A 20,453-nucleotide genomic window follows, 5' to 3' on the forward strand; every position below is an offset into this window, starting at 1 on the left:
GATGCTCCAATAGTTATACACCATTTGGGTCAAAAACTGCAAAACCTAGAAAACCCAATGACTTCTTGAGGATATTTAGTTTTAAAAGAAACATACTGTTCTTTAAGATTACATAAAATCAGGCGCTTTTGTTGTTTTCTACCAATACTTACGTAATCTTTTTTACCAGGCATTTGTCTAGTAAGTTCTTCATCATGGTATATATTGTTGACTCTATTTAATATTATTTCAGAAAATGTTTTGCCTTTTATAGTGTCTGGAACTGCAAATATCCCACTTATTTCTCTTAAGTTTGTGCGCTTTTCTAATTTGGTATTTAGGGACGTTGAAATATCGTGCAGCATAATTTCTTGACAAAGACTAAGGTGTAAAAGTTAACAACTGAATTTGAATTTTACGGTCAGAAATAATTAACTTTTTGTTTATTTCTGCTGTTAGTTTGTCTAGATCATCGCATTTACTTTTGTCAATACTTTTGGTATGAGGAATTTAATGTTTCAGTTCTGCTTCGCTAACATATACTTTTGAAATATGATCTTCATACTTTGACATTAAAGTTGCACTTGAAAAAGATTACTCAAATTCACAAATATCTTGTTCATTAAATTTACTTATTATAGCATCATAGCAGCTTTGACAGAGTTGATATTCAGGCACAACATTTAGAAAATTGATTCTCAATTGTTTTGCCATGTCTAATGTTGTTGCATGACTACCTGAAATGAAAAGTACAATTTTTTAGTGATTACCTATGAAAAATGAAAAACTATTTGTTCTTATATCAATTATATAATGTATAATCAAACAGCTTATTTTCAAACTTTTATAAACTAGTAGATTTTAATTTTATTATTCAAAACAGATTTTACAATGATTCTTTATCAACAATTATTTACCTTTGTAAACAATTATTGCTTTTCTTTTCGATTTATGCTTGTCCAATAAATTACAACATTTTGTGTGCTTCTTTTCAAAGTTTGTACTAAAAAAATTTTCATGGTGAAGGCAGATTGTTACAATTCTATCATCTGTTATTCCAGATCTCCAAATTAATTCTTCTCCGGCATATTCTCTATAACAATAAAATCTCTTTAAATCAATCTTTCTACAATAAATCAGTTTATGACGAGTATCATTTAACAGTTTTCCAAAATCACATGAATCCATTCTTACTGTAAAATTAACTTTGATAAAAGTAACAAAAAAGCATTTAACATTTTAGAATTAGCAAATATCAATGAAAATAATAATTTTAAAAAGTGATATATTTTTTTTATTGATGTAATGTTATGATAGGATGTTTTTTTACTGTTGGATTTTATTTAAATAAACAACTTGCAGTTAACATTTTAGCATTAAAGTATATAGATTTTTTTCAATTTAAAAAGTTTTGAATTATACAGTGTAAAATTCTGTTAAAATCATCTTTTTTGTTAAAAAATGCTAAAAGTTCCAGAGCTCCAGCTTGTCTGGAAGGTAGTGAAAAATCCATCTCAAGGAACCAGAAGCTATGAACCAAAATTTTCAAGGAATCGTTATTTTACTAATTACTCTCAACTGTATAGTTAATTAAAGTATAGTTAGTTAATTAAATTCAGTAAAATCTGAAGCATATGGTGGCCTGGATGAATTGACATGGAATTACTCTCTTTTTAATTAGTTCAAAATCATAAAAAATTTGAACAAATTAAAAACTCATTGCTACCAATCAAAAACTGATTGTAGCTAATCAAAAAATTATTACAACCAATCAAAACTTATTGCAACTAGTCAAAAAAACACATTTAAAATCATTTATCAAAGCAAATCATAAACTTTGCTTTTTTTTGTTTTTTCATGTTTTTTTTGTTTTTTTTTTAAATGACATTAATATTTTATATTGTTTAGTATTTTTAATTGTATACCTTTAAATTGTGTTTTAAATTGTATAGCTTTGTATATTGTATTATAAATTGTATAGCATTTGCTTTTATATACAAAAAAGTTATGTAATACACAGTTTAAAGTGATTAAAAAATTACAGCAAAGTTTAGACAGCTCATATCAAATGTAACTTTGCTTTCTTAAATTGAGCTGAGTGATTTCTTAAAACTGTCTATAATAAAACAAATTAATAATTAATAAGCTACTCTCAACATCCACATTAGTTTGTTTTCAGCCTAAGTCAACTGAAAGACTACTTGTATTTGGGTTGTAAACTGGTATTTCCCCAGTATTTAATGGTGTAAAAAGCAAAAGTTTAAGATTCCCTAATGAAAAGTAGGAGAAATGATTTATTGCTTTTTACTTTTCTTATTTATGAAAGCCTCAAATAAAGAAATAATACCTTCAATTCTAATGTTGTTAGATGTTTTTTCTGCAATTGGTTCTCTCATACAGTCTCTGCAATGCATCCATTTCTATATACATTGTAAAAACAAAGTTAATTTTAAATGCAAATATTAACAAATCAATAAGAAAATACTTTACATTAAAAAATTACAAAAATGTGAAATCTAAAGTGAGTGACTTTTGTGCATCTCTGCCTACATTAAGTAGTTTACATAGAAAGCGTACCCATTTTAATGACAAACTTTGAAATGGATACTTATTTAAAGTTTTCATGTTCATTTAAAATTAAGCTAAAACCTTTGAACAAATGAAATCTTGGAAGTATTTATTATCGGGTGACAACTCAAAAACGAGACTGGATTTAAAGACACATATCTCTTTAAAGAAGTAAGATAAAACAAAAAGGAAAAATGTTCTAGAAAGTATTTTTATTCTAGTTTTTAAATATATAATCAGTTGTTCTCAATTAAACCATTTCTTCTGACTTTATCAACTAGGCCTGGTATAGACTGAGCTAGGTTCTGTATGAGCTCAATATCAATTTTATTAAGGCAATACTTGATTCTAGAACATAATTTTTTAAGATTTTCTGCATGCCAATTATTCTTGTAGACAAGGCCTTTCAAAATACTCTAAAAACTTTTGATAGGATGACATTCTGGCAAGTTTGCAGGGTTATCCGCTTTCTCAACATAATGCACATTTTCCTTGTTTAGGTACATGATTACTGTTTTTACATAGTGAGATGATGCTAAATCTGGCCAGAATACATATGCACCATCTGAATGATACTTATTGATGAATGGAATAAGTCTCTTCTTAATACATTTGTTTAAATAGATTTTTTGATTTACAGTCAGTCCACTTAGTACAAAATAAGGTTGAGAAATTCCATTTTCAGAAAAAGCAATCCATAAAAGTAATTTCTTTTGAAACTTTTGTTTTGTTTGGTATTTAACTGTAGATGGAGTAGATTTTACATCACTAGTATAAAGTATATCATTTCCATTGATACTGGAGTGATTTAATGTGAAATAAGACTTATCGTCAATGATTGGTTTACGATTTTTGAATTTCTGACACAATCGACTGCACTTAGTTCTAGCTGCCGCTTTTTGCTGGTCAGATCGTTTTGGAATCGCCATTTTTTTTCTTGATTTAATATTTGTTCTTTTTTTTAATGTTTTACTAATGTGTTGCTGAGTACAGTTGAACTTTTTAGCTGCCTGTCGTTGAGAAACTCCGTCTTTATGGTCAAACATGAGTTTGAGCCTTTCAATGTTTGTCCTGGTCATTTTTTTAGCTTTTACCCCACTTCTTTAAACTCTTTGGTACCCAGATTCACTTTCAGCACGTTGAATTATCTTGTAGATAGTACTTTTACGTATATTCTCAACTTTAAAGTGGTCAAAAGTGAACTTTTTACCAGCATTTTTGTAATTTAAATAAAATTCATACACACATTTTCTAATCTCTTCTTGTTTTGAATATATTTTTTTATTCATTTTTCTATAAAAAATAACAACACATAAAATATTTAAAAACTAGAATAAAAATACCTTCTAAAACAGTTTTCCTATTTTTAAAATCTTATTCCTTTAAAGAGATATGTGTCTTTGAATCCAGTCTCATTTTTTAGTTGTCACCTGTTAGTTTTTGATCTTCACAGTTTTTCTACAAAGATGGCTAATCTGACAAATTACAGCAAAGTGAAGTTGTCAACATTGGTAATTCACTGTAGGAAACTTTTAAAAGTAATCGATTTGTTGAAAAAAAAATTTTTTATATTTTAAATGAATTAGAAAAGATTAAAACACTGGTTTCTATAAAACTGCAGAGACTGTTGAGTTTTGTTATAAGTTTTAAATGAACTATAACTCATTACAGAACTCAATTTAAAGACAATAGAATGAAAAATTTGTTTTTTTAAAAGATAAAGCAATTTTAAAATATTCATTCAGAGTAATGTTAACTTTTGCTTTTGGCAAGTAAGAGTTTTAAATAATTGTTTTTTGTAATAATTATCTTTGATTAGCAACTCGTGCATAGTCAATAACTTAAAAATTGTACTCTAATGTATGCAGTAATAAAAGTTTTAAGATCAAAAATATTATTAATAAAAACCAAATTGTTAAATATTAAAAAGGTGTTTGCAACTTTGTACTATTCTTTTATATTAGAGGTAAAATTTACGTATTGTTAACTTTTATTTTTAGGTCAAAAAGCTGTGTATGGTAAATATTTTATTGTTTGTATTTATAATTGTAATTTTTTTGTTGATTAATTTTGTTAAAGATAAATTAATTTAATGTTATATATTTTTAAATTATGCTTTAATTGGATTTCGTTGATTATTTAAGTGTTGATGACTACTTTTTTCTATAAAAATTTATGTCATTAAAATCTAAAAACTGTTAATTAAAAAATACATAATTGAATCAGTGTTTTTTAAACGGGCTCAAATCGAGCAAATCCGCTCTTTTAAAAAATACTGATTCAATTAAGATCAGGCTGGAGAATATTTTATCTAGTAAAGCATCTAACAGAGTTACTCAAATACATTTTAAGCCTTGTTTAAAATGAGAAAAGGTATCATTATATAACCTAAATACGACAACTATTTATTATATTAAATCATTTGTTTCATCTTATATTTGACAAGATTAAATTTAAGATGAAAGGAATGATTCAATAATTTAATAAACTCAATCATGTCAAGAGAGCTTATGGAGAAGACCAACATCACAGACTTTATCAAAAAACTTGATGATGTGTCACGAGGATTGATCTTAGCTTCACTACTTACATTTAATACACCCTGTAACCTTAGTAACCTTTCTGTTATAATGGTTAGCAAGTCAGTAGTAGATTGAGAGAATTAAAAACCGTGTAGACACCATCCATCATATTGGTTTTCAGAAAGTACATTGTTAGGCTCTTAGATATTTGAAGTTAATTAACAATAGAAAGAAGTCTGATCGGTCAATAGTAAGAGCTGTCAGAGCGATCTCTACAGTTTTTGAAAATTGAAACCACTGATTGAAACTACAGGTTGAAACCACATTATGAACTTGCTTAATAGTTTAGAAAGTATTGAAAAGAGTTCTGGAGAACACTTGTGAGTCAGGAATGTAGTCTGGACAAACTATAGAAGAATTTAAGTAAGAAGTAAGTTTAGTAACTTTAGTAATTTAGATACTTAACAATGGATTACCTGATAGCAATAGATTAGCAATAGATTGCCTGATTTGGATATCTAACAATAGATTACCTCAGATATCTAACAATTGGTTACCTGTTTCTTTTGAATGACAGAAAAAGTGTGGTCATTAGTGTGGTCATAGGTTTAAAAGATGAGTTAGAGGAAAAGTTCCTTGGAAACAGTTTTTGTTCTTTGGAGAGGTAATAAGATCAGTATGAGGAATGAAATTTTAGACTAATAATGTTAAAAAAATTTTAAAAGTTTCTAGAACTTAATATCTGAGATACAAGATTTAGTAACCTGAGTATCTTTAGTAACAGACAGTACCTTAGTAACTGACAATACCTTATTAACAGGCAATACCATTTTTCATACTTTTCTTTTTATAATACAGGGAGGAACCAAGTCTTTGGTATTGGATTCCAAAAAATATTCTGTTATATGTGAAATTCATTTTGAAGATATATATATAATTAGAAGTGATAAATGCACCTTGAATTGGCATTTGAAACCTGTTTCCTCCAAAAAAATTTGCGAACTTTTGCAAAAAAATCATCTTTACCAGTTTTAAAAACTTCAAATGTCAAATGAAAAAAAAGGCTTGAAAACTCCTAAAAAGAGAATATTGCAAGAAAATCAGTTAGAATTGTTTAAAAAAAAAAGGATACAATTAATTTGCAAATCTATTTATTCTTGATTTGTTGGTTTTTACTATTTCAACATTTATATGAGATTTATAATCTCTAATATTTACACCAAATGCTGAAATGGAGTTTGCTAATATAATTGACGATCTTGATTTTGTTTTGGGTTTTTGGTTCCATTATGTAAAGAAAATATTAAGAAAATGTACAAGTGTCATAAAAAAATTTTACAAGTGTAATCATAAAAAAATTTTAAACCCCTTTAGGACTTGGTCTGACTGGTATTCCAATTTTCAATACAAATAATAATTGTTCATCTGCGTCATGTGCACTTATGTTAAGCAAGATTCTTGTTCAAAGTGGAGATTATAAATGTGTTCTTGCTCTTGGTAAGTAATGAAATTTTATTTAGTATATAATTACCATAGTTATTATAAAACTAGTTAATTGTAAATTTTTATTTTTATTTTTTGGTGAACATTTTGAGGTTTTGAAAAAATGGACAGAGGTTTAACAGTGAAGTGGAATGATCGATTGCATCCTTCTCAAGCACATTTTGATTACATGAGAAAGTTAGGTGTTTCAGCTGAAAATATTCCATCTCTTGAAAGTTTTACTTCTGATGTTCTAAAGGTAGTCTCCAAGTAATAGTCTCAAATAATTTCAAAGTTTTTATTTTCTTATAATTCAACATTACATTAGTATAGCATAAATAACTTTTATCAAAATATTTTTTATATGAGATGATCTAAAATATTAGCATTAGTTAAGTCTAATTTTCTCTTATCAAAGATAAGAATTAATCTAACAAATTTGGGTGTTAGGGCGTTCCACTATTATAGGAGTAGGTATTCAAAATAAACTGGGAAGGATGAGCTTAAGATGAAAAACAAAAATTTGAGGTGCATCTGCCAATGTTTTCATATCGCACACTTAATATTCATTTTCTTAATGAGTTGGGATTTAGTTCAGGTATTTCCTGGCAGTGGGTTTTGACTAATTTAAAAAGAATCTCGTGGGCTAGAGCTATCACATACTCTGTTGCATTGGTCATAGCAAACACCATGCCTCATTTCAGACTAGCTTCTTGACAAAAAAAACTTGCATCAACATGCAGCAGTTCATAGAACCTCTCTGTGTTTTTTGTTGTTAAAGACACTGCAATCAAATCTTTTAGGCCATCAGGAATATGGCCATGTTAGCAATTGAATATATTTCCTGAAGGAGCAGTTCTTCATCAAAGAGTGTCATTTCAATGTTGATTTTGGATAGATACCAAAAATGGTGATCTGTTGGATTACTAATGATTACATTGTCCTTCAAGGTTTAAAAATGATTACATCAAAACAGGAAGCACTTATGGTTAAATGCATTGAGCACTAGACACATGCATTGTATTTTACAAAACAAATGTAAGAGTCAGTCAGCTTTTTGACATCACTTAGTTGTGCCACACAATAGGTCAAGTGGCTTTGTAGTCAGTAAACCAGAACTCTTTATATATATATAAATATATATTTATATATTAAGCCAGTGTCTAAACAATCTTTTTTTTTCTGAACACATTGGCTCACTTTGGGATTTACATGATACATATATATAATCGCAGTTCCAAAAAAATAAGCTAATTTGGACTAAAGGTAATTTTGGGAAATCACTTCAAAGTTTTCAACTATTTGTCTCTTTTCTCAAAAAAATTATAATCCTTTTTTTTTTTGCAAGATTCTTTTTTATTTGAGAGTGTTCACAGAGAGTTCTGATTTTGATTTAATTTAGGTTATTTTAATGGAAGCTAAAATTTTTATTTCACACCTTTGCACCTTGCATATGGTTTATCTAATTTTTAGTATTTATTACTGCAATACAAAAACTTTTTATTTTTCTCATATTGGAAGAAACAACAAACTGTATTTTAAAGAAATGTTTGTCATTTTCAATATATTAAAATATATTGAAAATGACAAACATTTCTTCGCATAAAAGATGATAAAATTACTTTTTTATTTCTTAAACATTGTTTGATAATACTTGTATTACATTTTAAAAATGAAATTTATAAGATAAACAGAAAGTGACTTAGGGCCTTCACTTTGGACCTCCAGACTCAGGCTTAGGGCCTTAAACGCTAAGGGCCTCCACTTGTCGTGATTCGCCACTGATTGCATAAATAACATAATTTAATGTAATTAATAAAGTTGTATATCTAATTAAAAACATGAGTACGTAATTTAGTACAAAACAGCTGTACGGCAAAAATAAAATTTTATCAAGATAACTAGTAAGCTTCATTTCATTTTTGATAATTCATTTTTAAATCGATATTTCATACAAATCTAAATAAAAACTATTTAATTTATATATTTTCTTGGTAAATAGTTTTTTATTCGCCGCAGAGCTTTGTAGTTTTTTTGTAAATTGCTTTATTAATAACTGTTTACCGTCTGAAAAGTTTTGTTCTCAAATATTAGGAGAGTTTATTCTTAAATTTGCCCATTTTTCTTTTATGTTTCCCAAAAAGGTTACAGTTTTTTTTTATTCTTTTTTTTTGTGTCAAATAATTTCTATAGAATACATAAATCCCATACTGAGCCATGCTATCTGATACATGACAGTGGCTTAATATATTTCTTAAGCATAATTACAGTTTTTTTGCCAAATATAGAGTTTAGAATTTCCGTTGAGCTGTGGTACATATAACCACATTGTATGAAAGTCTTTTAAATTAGCATGCAACTCACAAATAAAAAACAACCTCTTTTTTTCTATTTTACAATAACAACACTTTGTTTTTTTTTATTACAAAAACAAAACAGATAAAGTTTGTCACGTACTTTTATGTGCGCATTTTGCAATCGTATTTGACAAAAAGTAATACAATTTTCTAAATAAATTATGGTTTGGTTGCGCCAATAACAAATGTATTGAAAATAACTCCCGGTGGAATTATATTTACTCTATATTCTTGGCTGTAGTATTCTGTAAATTTATTATCTTATCATTTGTGTCGTTTGTAACAGAACTGATTTTTAAGTATTGTGAGAAATGTTTCAAATTTCGAAACAAACTGTTTTTTTACAAAAATATTCAGTGTTATTTTTGAAATCGATATGTTATTTTTCTTATGTACGATTATTTATATGAATGTTATTAGATTTATAATATTAAATATAATCTTAAATGTAATTTTATATGTAATATGATATGTAATAATATGTATTATGTTATATTTATGTATTTTTATATAAATCTTTGTTAAATACAGCACACACATATTTATATATATATATATATATATATATATATATATATATATATATTATATATATATATATATATATATATATATATATATATATATATAAATGCTGCATTACTGCTGAAGTCATACAAAAACTTCCTGTTTTTGTATGACATTGGGGCTTCAGTACATCAACCTCCAGTAAATTCAAGCCTAAAGTTAATGAAAATTTGTTCATTAAATGGAAAAATCCTAATATGAACAAACAGTTGAATCATTATAAGATATCGCTTTTCGCGCAATAGTTACCATTTTATAAATTGTTAACGTTTTGTTAAATATTTTAACATCTTTATTTTTGTATTATTTGCTATTGTCTATATATTTTACTATGGTAGAATATTTGTGTATATATATGTATATATATATATATATATAATATATATATATATATATATATATATAATATATATATATATATATATATATATATATATATATATATATATATATATATACACACATATATATATAAATACTCTGGTATAATGTAAGCTAACTTTAACCTTAAGTTACAATTTGTTTTTATAAAATTAAAATTTTAACTTTGTAGGTTTATGCTTATGGTGCTCGTGAACATGCCAAAAAATATGGAACTACTAAAGAGCAACATGCTAAGATTGCATACAAAAATCATTATCAGAGTCAATATAACCCTAAAGCTTGTCTACAGAAAGTTTTTTCAATGCAATCCATTATGTCTCAAGTTATATGTGCGCCTATAACTTTGGCAATGTGTGCCTTGACTGCTGATGGGGGTGCAGCAGCTGTTATTTGCAGTGAAGACTTTATGGACAAGTATAATTTAAAGGTTTTAAATTTAATAAATTGTTTTTGTTTTTATGAGTTTTCTTTCTTTTATTTTTTTGATCCAAGAGTTGCAAATATTTTTTGAAAACTGAAAAAACTAAAAGACAAATATTCTTAAGGGAATTCAAAAAAATTGAAAAGTTATGATAAAATTTAAAAAAATTAAAAAAAAAACAACTAAATAAGTAACTAAGGAATCTAGCACCTTCCACTAAACTTTTTGGACATGCATCACAAGAAATAAAGTCTGCTATTTTCAAATCCATCACAAGTTCTTCTTCTCTTATCATTTTAGGTTGCAAAGCTGTAAAAATAAAAAAAATGTGTTTGGTGTGTTCAAACTGCTGGTGTCATTTACATGATTTGTTCCAGTAATATGGTGATCGATAGCACTTGTATTACCACCTTTTCATTAGCTGCATTCCAGTGATCTTTTTTTCAGTTTAGCACTTCAATTTGAAGTTTCATTATTGAAATTTCAATTTGCTTTCACTTTCAAGCACTAGTTAATCAAAATTATGTTAAAAAAAACATGAGGTTTATTGGACTTAACATTGTAACTTAAGTGGGTTTCTGTATAAGAAACTTAAATAACTTTCCAAGTGTTTTCAGAAATTCTAATTGTGATAAAGAAATTGTAACTATTAAAAATTTGAACAACAAGATCTTCACGAGCTTCTTTTACATAATCAAGTTAATACTGATCTATAACATATCAAGTTAATAAAATTGTTTTAAAATGATTTTAAACATAAAAATATATGAAATGAATTATTGTCAAAATTAACAGTAAAACATTGTAGAAATAAGGTGAATAAGTCTGACTTGTTTAATCGCAAGGAAATTGTAAAAATAGAGATTTTAATGTTTTATGTGCAACCTTTTAATGTTAATGAAATCAAAAGATATTACACACAGATGATTTTTTACTATAAAAGAACCAAAAAAGAACCTATCAAGTTTTTAAATACTTTAGATACCCTAGGTGTGGCAGAATAGTGTTGCAAAATTTTGATTGGCGCAAATTTGATTGTGGAAAATATGAAAAAGGAATAGTGTCGCAAATTTTTGCATGATTGATTGTTGAATAAGAAATAATGTTGCAAATGAATTTAATGAAGTGTCGAAAATAGAAAAAGGAATGTTGCAAAGGAGTTTAATAAATAATGTCGAAAACAAAAAAACGTAATAGTGTCGCAAATGAGTTTAAGGAATAGTGTCGAAAACAAAAAAACAGAATAGTATGGCAAATGAGTCTAAGGAATAGTGTCGAAAACAAAAAAACGGAATAGTGTCGCAAATGAATTTAAGGTAATATCTTTGATTTTTAAATAGTTTGACATTTTTTTTTGTTTTAAGGTATTAAATAATTTATGAGGATTTTTAAAGATCTTTTGTTACCCATGGTTATTCTAGACTTTTGTTTGTTTTAAAGTTGCATTTTTTGGGAAGTTTTTGTCATAAACTTCAAATAAATGTTCCTTAAATGATAAAACATTTGTATCGTTTGTATCATTTGTATAAGGCGTTTGATAACGATCTGTTTTTCCTGTAGTATTGAATCGGTATTATTATTCAACGGGTTCAGTGAAAAAGCGGTTTAACCCACATTTTAAAAATTTTCCGGATAATCAATGCCAACAATACATTGAATATGTAGTTTGTTGTGGAAAAAGTACCAAACCCCAAAAACCATCTATACAGTGCTGCTACCCAGTCCACCCAATAAGGACACTGACACTGCTGATACTTATAATCATATTTACTTTAATAGAAAAATAAATTTTGAGTTGTGGAAAAGTTGCCTATCCCACAATTAACATGGCAAAAATAAACAGTTCAGATTTGGAACACTTTCTAATGAAAAGTGATTGTGATGATTTAAATGCAGATAACAACCCGTCTTTAGCGGATGATGTTAGTAAATGTATGTATATAATTAATAAAGCATCAAGATGTACTTTTTATTGAGTTTATCATACAATAATATAGTTTCTAGTCTCAATATTGTTTAGGCAGTTTTTCTTCTGGTTTTTTCAAAAGGAACATGTACTTTTTTATTTATATATATATTTTTTTTGCCGTATACATTTAATCATACCGTAAACACATGTAACTACAAATTGCAGAAGCAAGAAGAAGACTAATTGTCTTATCGCCAAGCCCCTTAATATATACCGTAATAAAAAATAGAAGTCATAATACCACAGCATATAAAACATTTTAATATAGAATTTATATATAAAAACAAACAAAGCGAAAAAAAGTCGTAGGTCCTGAATGTCCGATTTTGACTACGATAATCCACTTTAAAAAAAAAATTTTCATATAATATAACAAATAATGTAAAAGTAATGCAAACAAGTATTTGCAATTGCAATTGCAAAAAAAAAAAAAAAAAAATTTCAAATAGACAAAATTTAAATACCATAGTAAAATATTTAGTATAGCAAAGATATAAATTTTTAAAAAGCAAGCACACAAATACTCATAATCCTGAAACTTTCTTTTTAAATTAGTATATACTAGGGTTTCTCAAACGAGATCCCGGGGATAAAAATGGCAGCGGGATTTCCTGGGATATCACTGTTATATCCCGGAACATAATTTTTTTTTAATTTTACATATAACTGTTTGAACTAATTCGACCAAAAATAAGAAAAATATTATTGCATTTAGTTGTGTTTTATGTGTTTCTATCTTATATTAAAACCTAGTACAACAAGAAATGTTATTGAAACTATCTTAAACTATATCTAATTCAAGGAATGTTTTCTTTTTTCTCGTTATTATAAAATATGAGTAAAATATAAAAAAGATTTCTAGCGACGAAAACAGTAAGTTTGATTTTTAAACTTCTAAATTATTGAAAAGTTAAACTATTTCTGTATTGAAATATTTAACAATTTTTGTATTTAAAAAACGGCAAACAAAGACATATATTGTACATATGTAAGAAATATTTATAACTTTAACTTTAGTTGTTTTACGATTCAATTTAGATATACCATGTCAATAGTAAATGGATCAAAAGCATGGCAGTATTTTTGTAAAGAAAAATCTGGCGAATCTGCAATTTGCAAAAAGTGCAATGTAAAGATAATGTGCGAAAGATTTTCGACAAGTAGGCTCCTTCGTCATTTAAAAAACGCACATAAAGATTTGGATTTAAATATGAAGCGTCAACATGAAGATACTGGTTCGGAAATTAAAATTGTGCAAAAGAAAATCACATTGTTTGTTAATGAGCAGGCTATTGAGCAAATTGTGTCAAAGCTAGCAACAGTGGATGGCTTCTCAATAAATGCCATAACAATAAGTGAATTTATTAGAAAATCATTGTCTCAAAAAGGCATGTTATTACCAAAAAATCCATCTTATGTTATGAGTATGATAAAAAAAACAATATGATTTAGCTAAACAAACTGTGGTTTTAGAGATAACAAAAGAAATATCTCGCAGGTCACGACTTTCTTTATCCGTAGACGAATATATGTCTTTAAAAAATCGACGTTATTTAAATGTAAATTTACACTTGCTAACAAAGTTTTGGACTTCGATAGCTGGATCACTGCATCCTGCAAAAAAAATTCTTGATCTGGTTGAAAAAAACTGTCAGATTTCAATTTATCAATTAAAAAGCACATCATAGCTAGTGTCACTGACGGATCCGTAATGAAAATCGCATCATCATAGCTAGTGTCACTGACGCATCCGTAATGAAGAAATTTGGACGGCTAACTGGTATTGAACATCAGCTGTGTTATGCCCACGGGCTTCATTTGGCAGTATGTGATGTTCTTTACAAAAAGTCAGACTCTTCAGCAAAATATATTGAATCACAGTTGCAAGATTCCGATGAAAGTTTGAGTAATTACGATGATTTTGATGATGTATAAGTGTTTAATGTATAAGTGTTGATGAAATAAAAATACATCATCAAACTGATAAACAAACATCAAGACTGATGACAGCTCAACAGGCTCAACGTTTATTGATGATTTACAAAATAGCGTAAATATAGCCTTAACAATTCAGAAGGATCGAAAAGTGGTTCGAATGTTCCGCAAATCATCTCTTAAAAATGACCTTTTACAAATCTACGTAAAATCTATGTTTTATAAAGAACTCAAGTTGATATTAGATGTCAAAACAAGGTGGAATAGTCTTGTTGTAATGCTAGAAAGATTTCTTAAAGTAAAAACATGTATATTAAAAGCAATGATTGATTTAAAAGAAGTTCTGAATATCTCCAAAAATGAATATGCAATTATGAACGCCATAACAATTTCTCTGCAACTGATAAAAGTTGGAATAGAAAGACTTGGTAGAAGTAATGCTACTCTTCTTGACGCAGAAGGTGTAATAATATTCATCTTGGATGATTTGGCGGAGAAAAAAATTTGATAGCTCATAAACTGCTTCAATCTGTGCAGCAGAGAATTGAAGAATGCAGAAATGCCAATTTATTTGGACTACTAAAATTTTCAAACAACCCAATTAGTTATAATCAGGAATCAAATATCAACTCCAAACTACTCTTACCGTCCAAATATGCATTAAAAGCAACAGCAAAAAAAATTTATACCAGGCTGTACATGAATTAGTTGAAGTGAGTCGTGATAATGAAAGCATGGTTTCTGACCTGTCAATATCTTAACCTGTTGCTCCAAATTTATTAGGCAAAAGTATTTTGACACTTGAACAAAAATTGGATGCGACTATTTGTAATGTCAAACAATTAGAAAAAGCAGCTCTAGAAGACATTAGCTATTTAAAAAACCTCACATAAGAAATCAAACTTTTTGAGGCAACTGGAAAACGTAACGAAAGTTTAGAAAGAGTATATTCCATATTAATGACCATCAAGCCGACTTCAATTGAATCAGAAAGAGCTTTTTCTGCCGCGGGTCTATTTATGGGAAAAATTTGTTCACGATTAAGTGACAAATCAATTGATTGCTTATAATTTTTAAAACAATATTTTATTTTAAATAGTAATATTGATTAGCGTGCTAAGATAAATTAGTTAAAAACCAAAAACTTTTATATTATAAATATTTACTATTATTGGGCTAACTAAAGTTTTTTTTTAAATTCCTCGTGAAAATAATTATTTCATAATTCTGAAGGAACCAACTAACTTTTTTTGAGGTAATAAAAATACTTTAATGTAAAATACTAGGGTGTTTTAATTACCAGTCTTTAAACCGTATTATATTGCAAAACATCTTTGTTTAACAAAATTATGAACAGACATAATTTTTTTTTTATTTAAAATAATGCCAGAAAATCCCGCGATAAATAAGTTACACACCGGGATTCCCAGGATGCTAAATTTATGGGAAATGAGAAACCCTAGTATATACCTTGAAGTATTTGGAGTACATAGTAAAATTTTCATGAAACTTAAATTTTTTTAAAAGAAGAAACTGAATCAATGACAATTGACATAATTTTTTCAAAGTCTGCAAAGTTGATAATGACCAACGTTGGTTAACTTTATCAGTACCAACCTGCAAAATTTGTTGCAGGTTTGAGTATTGGGAATCAATATGTTAAAGAAAAAGACCTATACCTATAGCATATTCTGCTTTTGGCATTTTCAATAATATTCTTAAGTCTTAAAGTTAACATCTGTGATAGATAAATAGTCTCATCTGATAATGAAAAATTACTTTGTAAAATGTTTAATAATAAACTTTCCTTTAATAACCATGTTAACAATTTATGTAAATCAGCAAGTTAAAAAGTTAATGCGCTCTCCAGACTTGCTTATTTTATGTCTCTGAATCAAAGAAAACTTATACTTAATGCTTTTATTACATCTCGCAGAAAACTTAACAATCGTATTAACAGAATACTCGAAAGAGCCCTTAGGATTGTATATCAAGACTATCAATCTCCTTTTGAAGAATTACTTATAAAAAATGGTTTGAAAACTATACACCACAAGAATTTACATGTATTGGTTACGGAAATTTTCAAACTAGATGTTGACAATATTTTGACAACATCATGACAAAACGTTTATCGCAGCAAAAACGTTGAATGGAACTTTTACACTTTTAAACGTGAATAATTTTTTTAACTAATTGCTTATAAGTCATAGTTCTTATATAAATATTGATCAAGATAAAATTTTCGATCCAACCGTATAAAGTTTATAAGATTTTAGAGGTGTCAAAATGGACCCTTTTTCGGCCCCTAAAATTGCCTTGGGTTTTTTTTTACGCCCACCCAAAGATTTTTTGCAACATTAGACCTTTTTAATATATTCGACACTATTCCGAAATTCATTTTTCAACATTATTCCTGTCACCCATACCCTAATGTATACTTAGTTTTGTATATTCCTATTTTAGAATTCTTTTTTTTAAAATTTTTTATAATTTTTATAATTTAGAATTTTAATTAGAATATTAATTTTTATTTAGAATATTAATTTTTATTTAGAATATTAATTTTTATTTAGAATATTATTTTTATTTTTATTTAGAATAATAGTTTAGAATTTTTTTTTTTTCTCAAATTTTTTTTTAATGAAGTTTATTTTACTGGGCTAGTGTACTCTATTAAATATTGTTAATCAATTTTTCTTGTAATTCTTTAATTGGCTCATAGTCAAGAGGTTCAAATCTACCCTATACCTCTGTAAGTGCAAATTTTTAAATTTTTTCAATAAAAAAATTTGTTGCACAGAGAAGCAAGTTTACTATCATCAGTCAACTTGCTTATCTGGGCAATCAAAGAAGCAAGTTTACATGATCATTTCCATGTTTTCGGCAATTGAATATTTTTTCCCAGTAAAATTAACTAAATGCAAGTAAGATATTTTTCCATTACATTAGAAAACGCGCATTTTCAAACTATGGCATATTTATGCATTAATCATTATGTTAATTGGTATAAAATAGATTTGTGGTTGAGTAGCTCAGTTAATTAGACCTCTGAAAGCAATTTTTAAAAGTAAGCCATAAACAGCCTGTAAGAAATCAACTGGTTTTGGCTAATGAAAAAAATAGTTTGATACTGATTAATAACAGCTTTTATTGACCTTATGTAGCAATATACTAAATAGAACAAAAATGTTAAATGTCAAGTTCTTACATTTTTCCAACAAATACCACTTCGAAGCATTGGTTGCTTAAATGTCTTAAAAATACTATTACACAAACTTACACTTTTAAAAACATTTTAAAGTACTGTAACTTTCATTTAACACTAATTTTGTTGAAAACATTTTAAAATTTTTTCTTTAATGTAGTACGTTAGTAATATTGTATTATTTTTGTTTTACACTTAAAGATTAATACTTCAAAACTTGTGTTTGCTACTATAAGAGTAATACTATATGACTATACAAGTACTTTAAGAGAAGAATTTAAGAGTAAGTAATAACTCTAGACTACTATGTTTAGTTTTACTGATATAAGTTATGTTTATTTAAGCCTTGGTTATAGTAAACTTAACTAAACAAGTTTTAAAATGACAGTTGGATTACTCACATATATACAGACACTGTGTACTCATTATCTTGAACTGCAAGTTGTCATGAATACAAGAAATCATATTTAACATAACAGAACTAAGGGATGAGTTTCTAGAGTTAGTAATAAGACCTGTCATAGAGAATATACTCTTTATTGCAACACTGCCTGCAGTTATGGTCAGATACTTAAATTGCAGTTGTTTTTCCAGAAGTTAAGGTTGTCCTACTTACCTTCACTAAGTATATGGGACAAATAATTCTGTACCTGGCATTCCAAATCTTGGGTCTGATTAGCAACTTCTTATAAGGTTGAAATCATTTCTGCTAACAGTGCCAGTTAACAGTAGCACTTTTCTGTGGTGATTCACTGACTTATTTATGGTTTATGGTCTACCATACAGGTAATTCAACTGTTTTTTGCATAAGTCAGCAAGATGGTGTATATTTTATCTCTGCTAAACAAAGCAAGCATTACACTGGGATGGAGTCAACAGGTTAGTTTAGTTGATTGAGCTATTTGTTTATGCTTGTCAAGTTTTAAACAGGAAATTCATTTCAGTTGTTTAATTTCAACAAGATCATTCGAACAAAGCTGCAACAATGACCTAACTTTATGCTTAATACAATGGCCAGTGTATTGTTGTGTCTGTATTTATTACAGACACAACAAAAAAAGATAGTTAAAGATGTTAAAGAAGTTAAAGATGCAAATGACTTAAGAAATGAATAAAGAACCTTCAACTGATTAGTTTTATTGACATCAAATTTTAAGTTATGATGCCCGCATTTGTTGACCAGATTTGTCACAGGTTCCACAATGTTTTAGTTTTTACAAAAGCTAACACAATGATTCTAACATATACAAAGCACTATTCCACCTTGTATAAACTTGTATTTTTAAGTTCTGGTGAGTATGATGTGGTGAGTATGGTGTGGTGAGTATGATGTGGTGAGTATGATGTGGTGAGTATGATGACTATCTTTAAACTCAGTAGCAGGTGTTTCGCTCTGAAACAATGCAATAAACAATTAAAATGTAGTGGTTAAATAACATCTTGTATCATGTATCACAGCTCAGGTTTTTATCTGGAGGACAGGGCTAAGGGTGGGTTGTTAAGGCAGAGAAGTTTGTTTCTAAATTTTTTTATATTACATTTCATATTTTTATTATTTTACTCATTATTTTAAACGTTAGTCTTGAATATTAGTATTGAATGGTCACCATAAAAAGGATAAATTGTCACATTCTTCACTAAATCGTTAACTATAATGTTTCCATGCCGGAGATGAGTTAAACGTTTTCTTTTTTAACTTTGAAACTGGTGTTTTATCCAAATTTTCGAACAGTCAACCTAGTACACAAAAATTATCAGTTTTAACCTTAGTATTTTTAATCTTTCATTTCATCATCACTGGTATAATATCTGAAATTCTGATTCGCAGTGATTTGTAGCAGTGATTGGCTATTTATCATTGACAAAAAATCCAAAGTTAAATTTAAAGAAAGAAAAACAACTAATTTTTTCTGTAATAAAAGTATTAAAATTTCAATGTGCTTTTTTTTTACTGTTAACCAAAAATCAAAGCTTGGCTTTTTTATTTTTATTTTGATGTTTATCAATACAGATGCTTATATATGCAAATATATATGTATCTGAAAAAAAGTATGTTTAGAATACTAAAAAGACAGTAAAATCTTTTCACTATACGTAGTTTTGTATACAAAATGTATAATAAAATTATATTAAAAGTCGTAATAGTAAGAATAATAACAAACTGCAAAACCAATAATAATAACAATCAAAAACCGAAATAACATAATAATAATGTTCACTGTGCTATCAAGATAATCAAAAACAAAAACATGAAAATAAGATACAAATGACTTCAGAGTAACTTGTTTTTTTGTTTGTTAAAAACTTAAATGAACTTAACAGCTTTACCATACATTATAAGAATATAAGAACATTGTATAGCAAAATGTTTAATGAAAATCAACTAAAACAAAAACAAAAAATAAATTGGCTTAACTTAAGCACTTAAAATATATTTTTTAGAAAATAGTTTAGGTTGCCCTTATCACTATTATAATTACCATTTATAAACATCATAATTGTTTATTTATTATTTAAATAGTATTTTTTTAATATTCTATTCCTTTAGTCAAAAGCAGTTGAAATAATTTCACAGAAAATGGTAACAGATCTTCCTTCTTCATTTAATGGAAGTTTACTCAGTATTGGAGGATACGATATGGCAAAAAAAGCAGCACAAGATTGTTTTGCTGACTCTGGATTATCAATTCATGATATTGATATAATTGAGTTGCATGATTGCTTTGCTTGCAATGAGGTTGATTTTATTTTTATAACAAATTTATAATTAAGTATATTTTATAATTTATAATTATATTAATGAAGAAAAATTCATCTTTCATTACCATAATGAAGAGAAATCATCTTTCATTACCTTAATTAATTGAAATCATCTCTCATTACCAAAATAAAGAAAAATCATATTTCATTACCATAATCAAGAAAAATTATTTTTCATTACAATTACATAAGTAAAAACAGTGGTACATTAGGTAGTGAAAACAGTGAAATGGTGTAGTATTATAGTATAAAGACGTTTTAAATATTATTTTTAATATAAATGACATTTGTTTAATTATTA

General features: G+C 27.3%; 1 protein-coding gene across 2 annotated transcripts in view; it reads left to right on the forward strand.

The window, feature by feature from the left end:
- Window positions 1-20,453, forward strand: part of LOC100208841 (sterol carrier protein 2) — a 43,791-nt gene that overhangs the window by 9,301 nt on the left and 14,037 nt on the right. For both annotated transcript variants that reach the window (XM_065805090.1, XM_065805091.1), the window contains exons 4-8: window positions 4,548-4,565; window positions 6,444-6,566; window positions 6,665-6,810; window positions 10,029-10,286; window positions 19,941-20,129. In XM_065805090.1, coding sequence (XP_065661162.1) covers window positions 4,548-4,565; window positions 6,444-6,566; window positions 6,665-6,810; window positions 10,029-10,286; window positions 19,941-20,129 — 734 coding nt within the window. The remainder of the gene's footprint in view (window positions 1-4,547; window positions 4,566-6,443; window positions 6,567-6,664; window positions 6,811-10,028; window positions 10,287-19,940; window positions 20,130-20,453) is intronic.

Source organism: Hydra vulgaris, chromosome 09 (genome assembly GCF_038396675.1).
Source record: "Hydra vulgaris chromosome 09, alternate assembly HydraT2T_AEP".
Lineage (NCBI taxonomy): Eukaryota > Metazoa > Cnidaria > Hydrozoa > Anthoathecata > Hydridae > Hydra > Hydra vulgaris.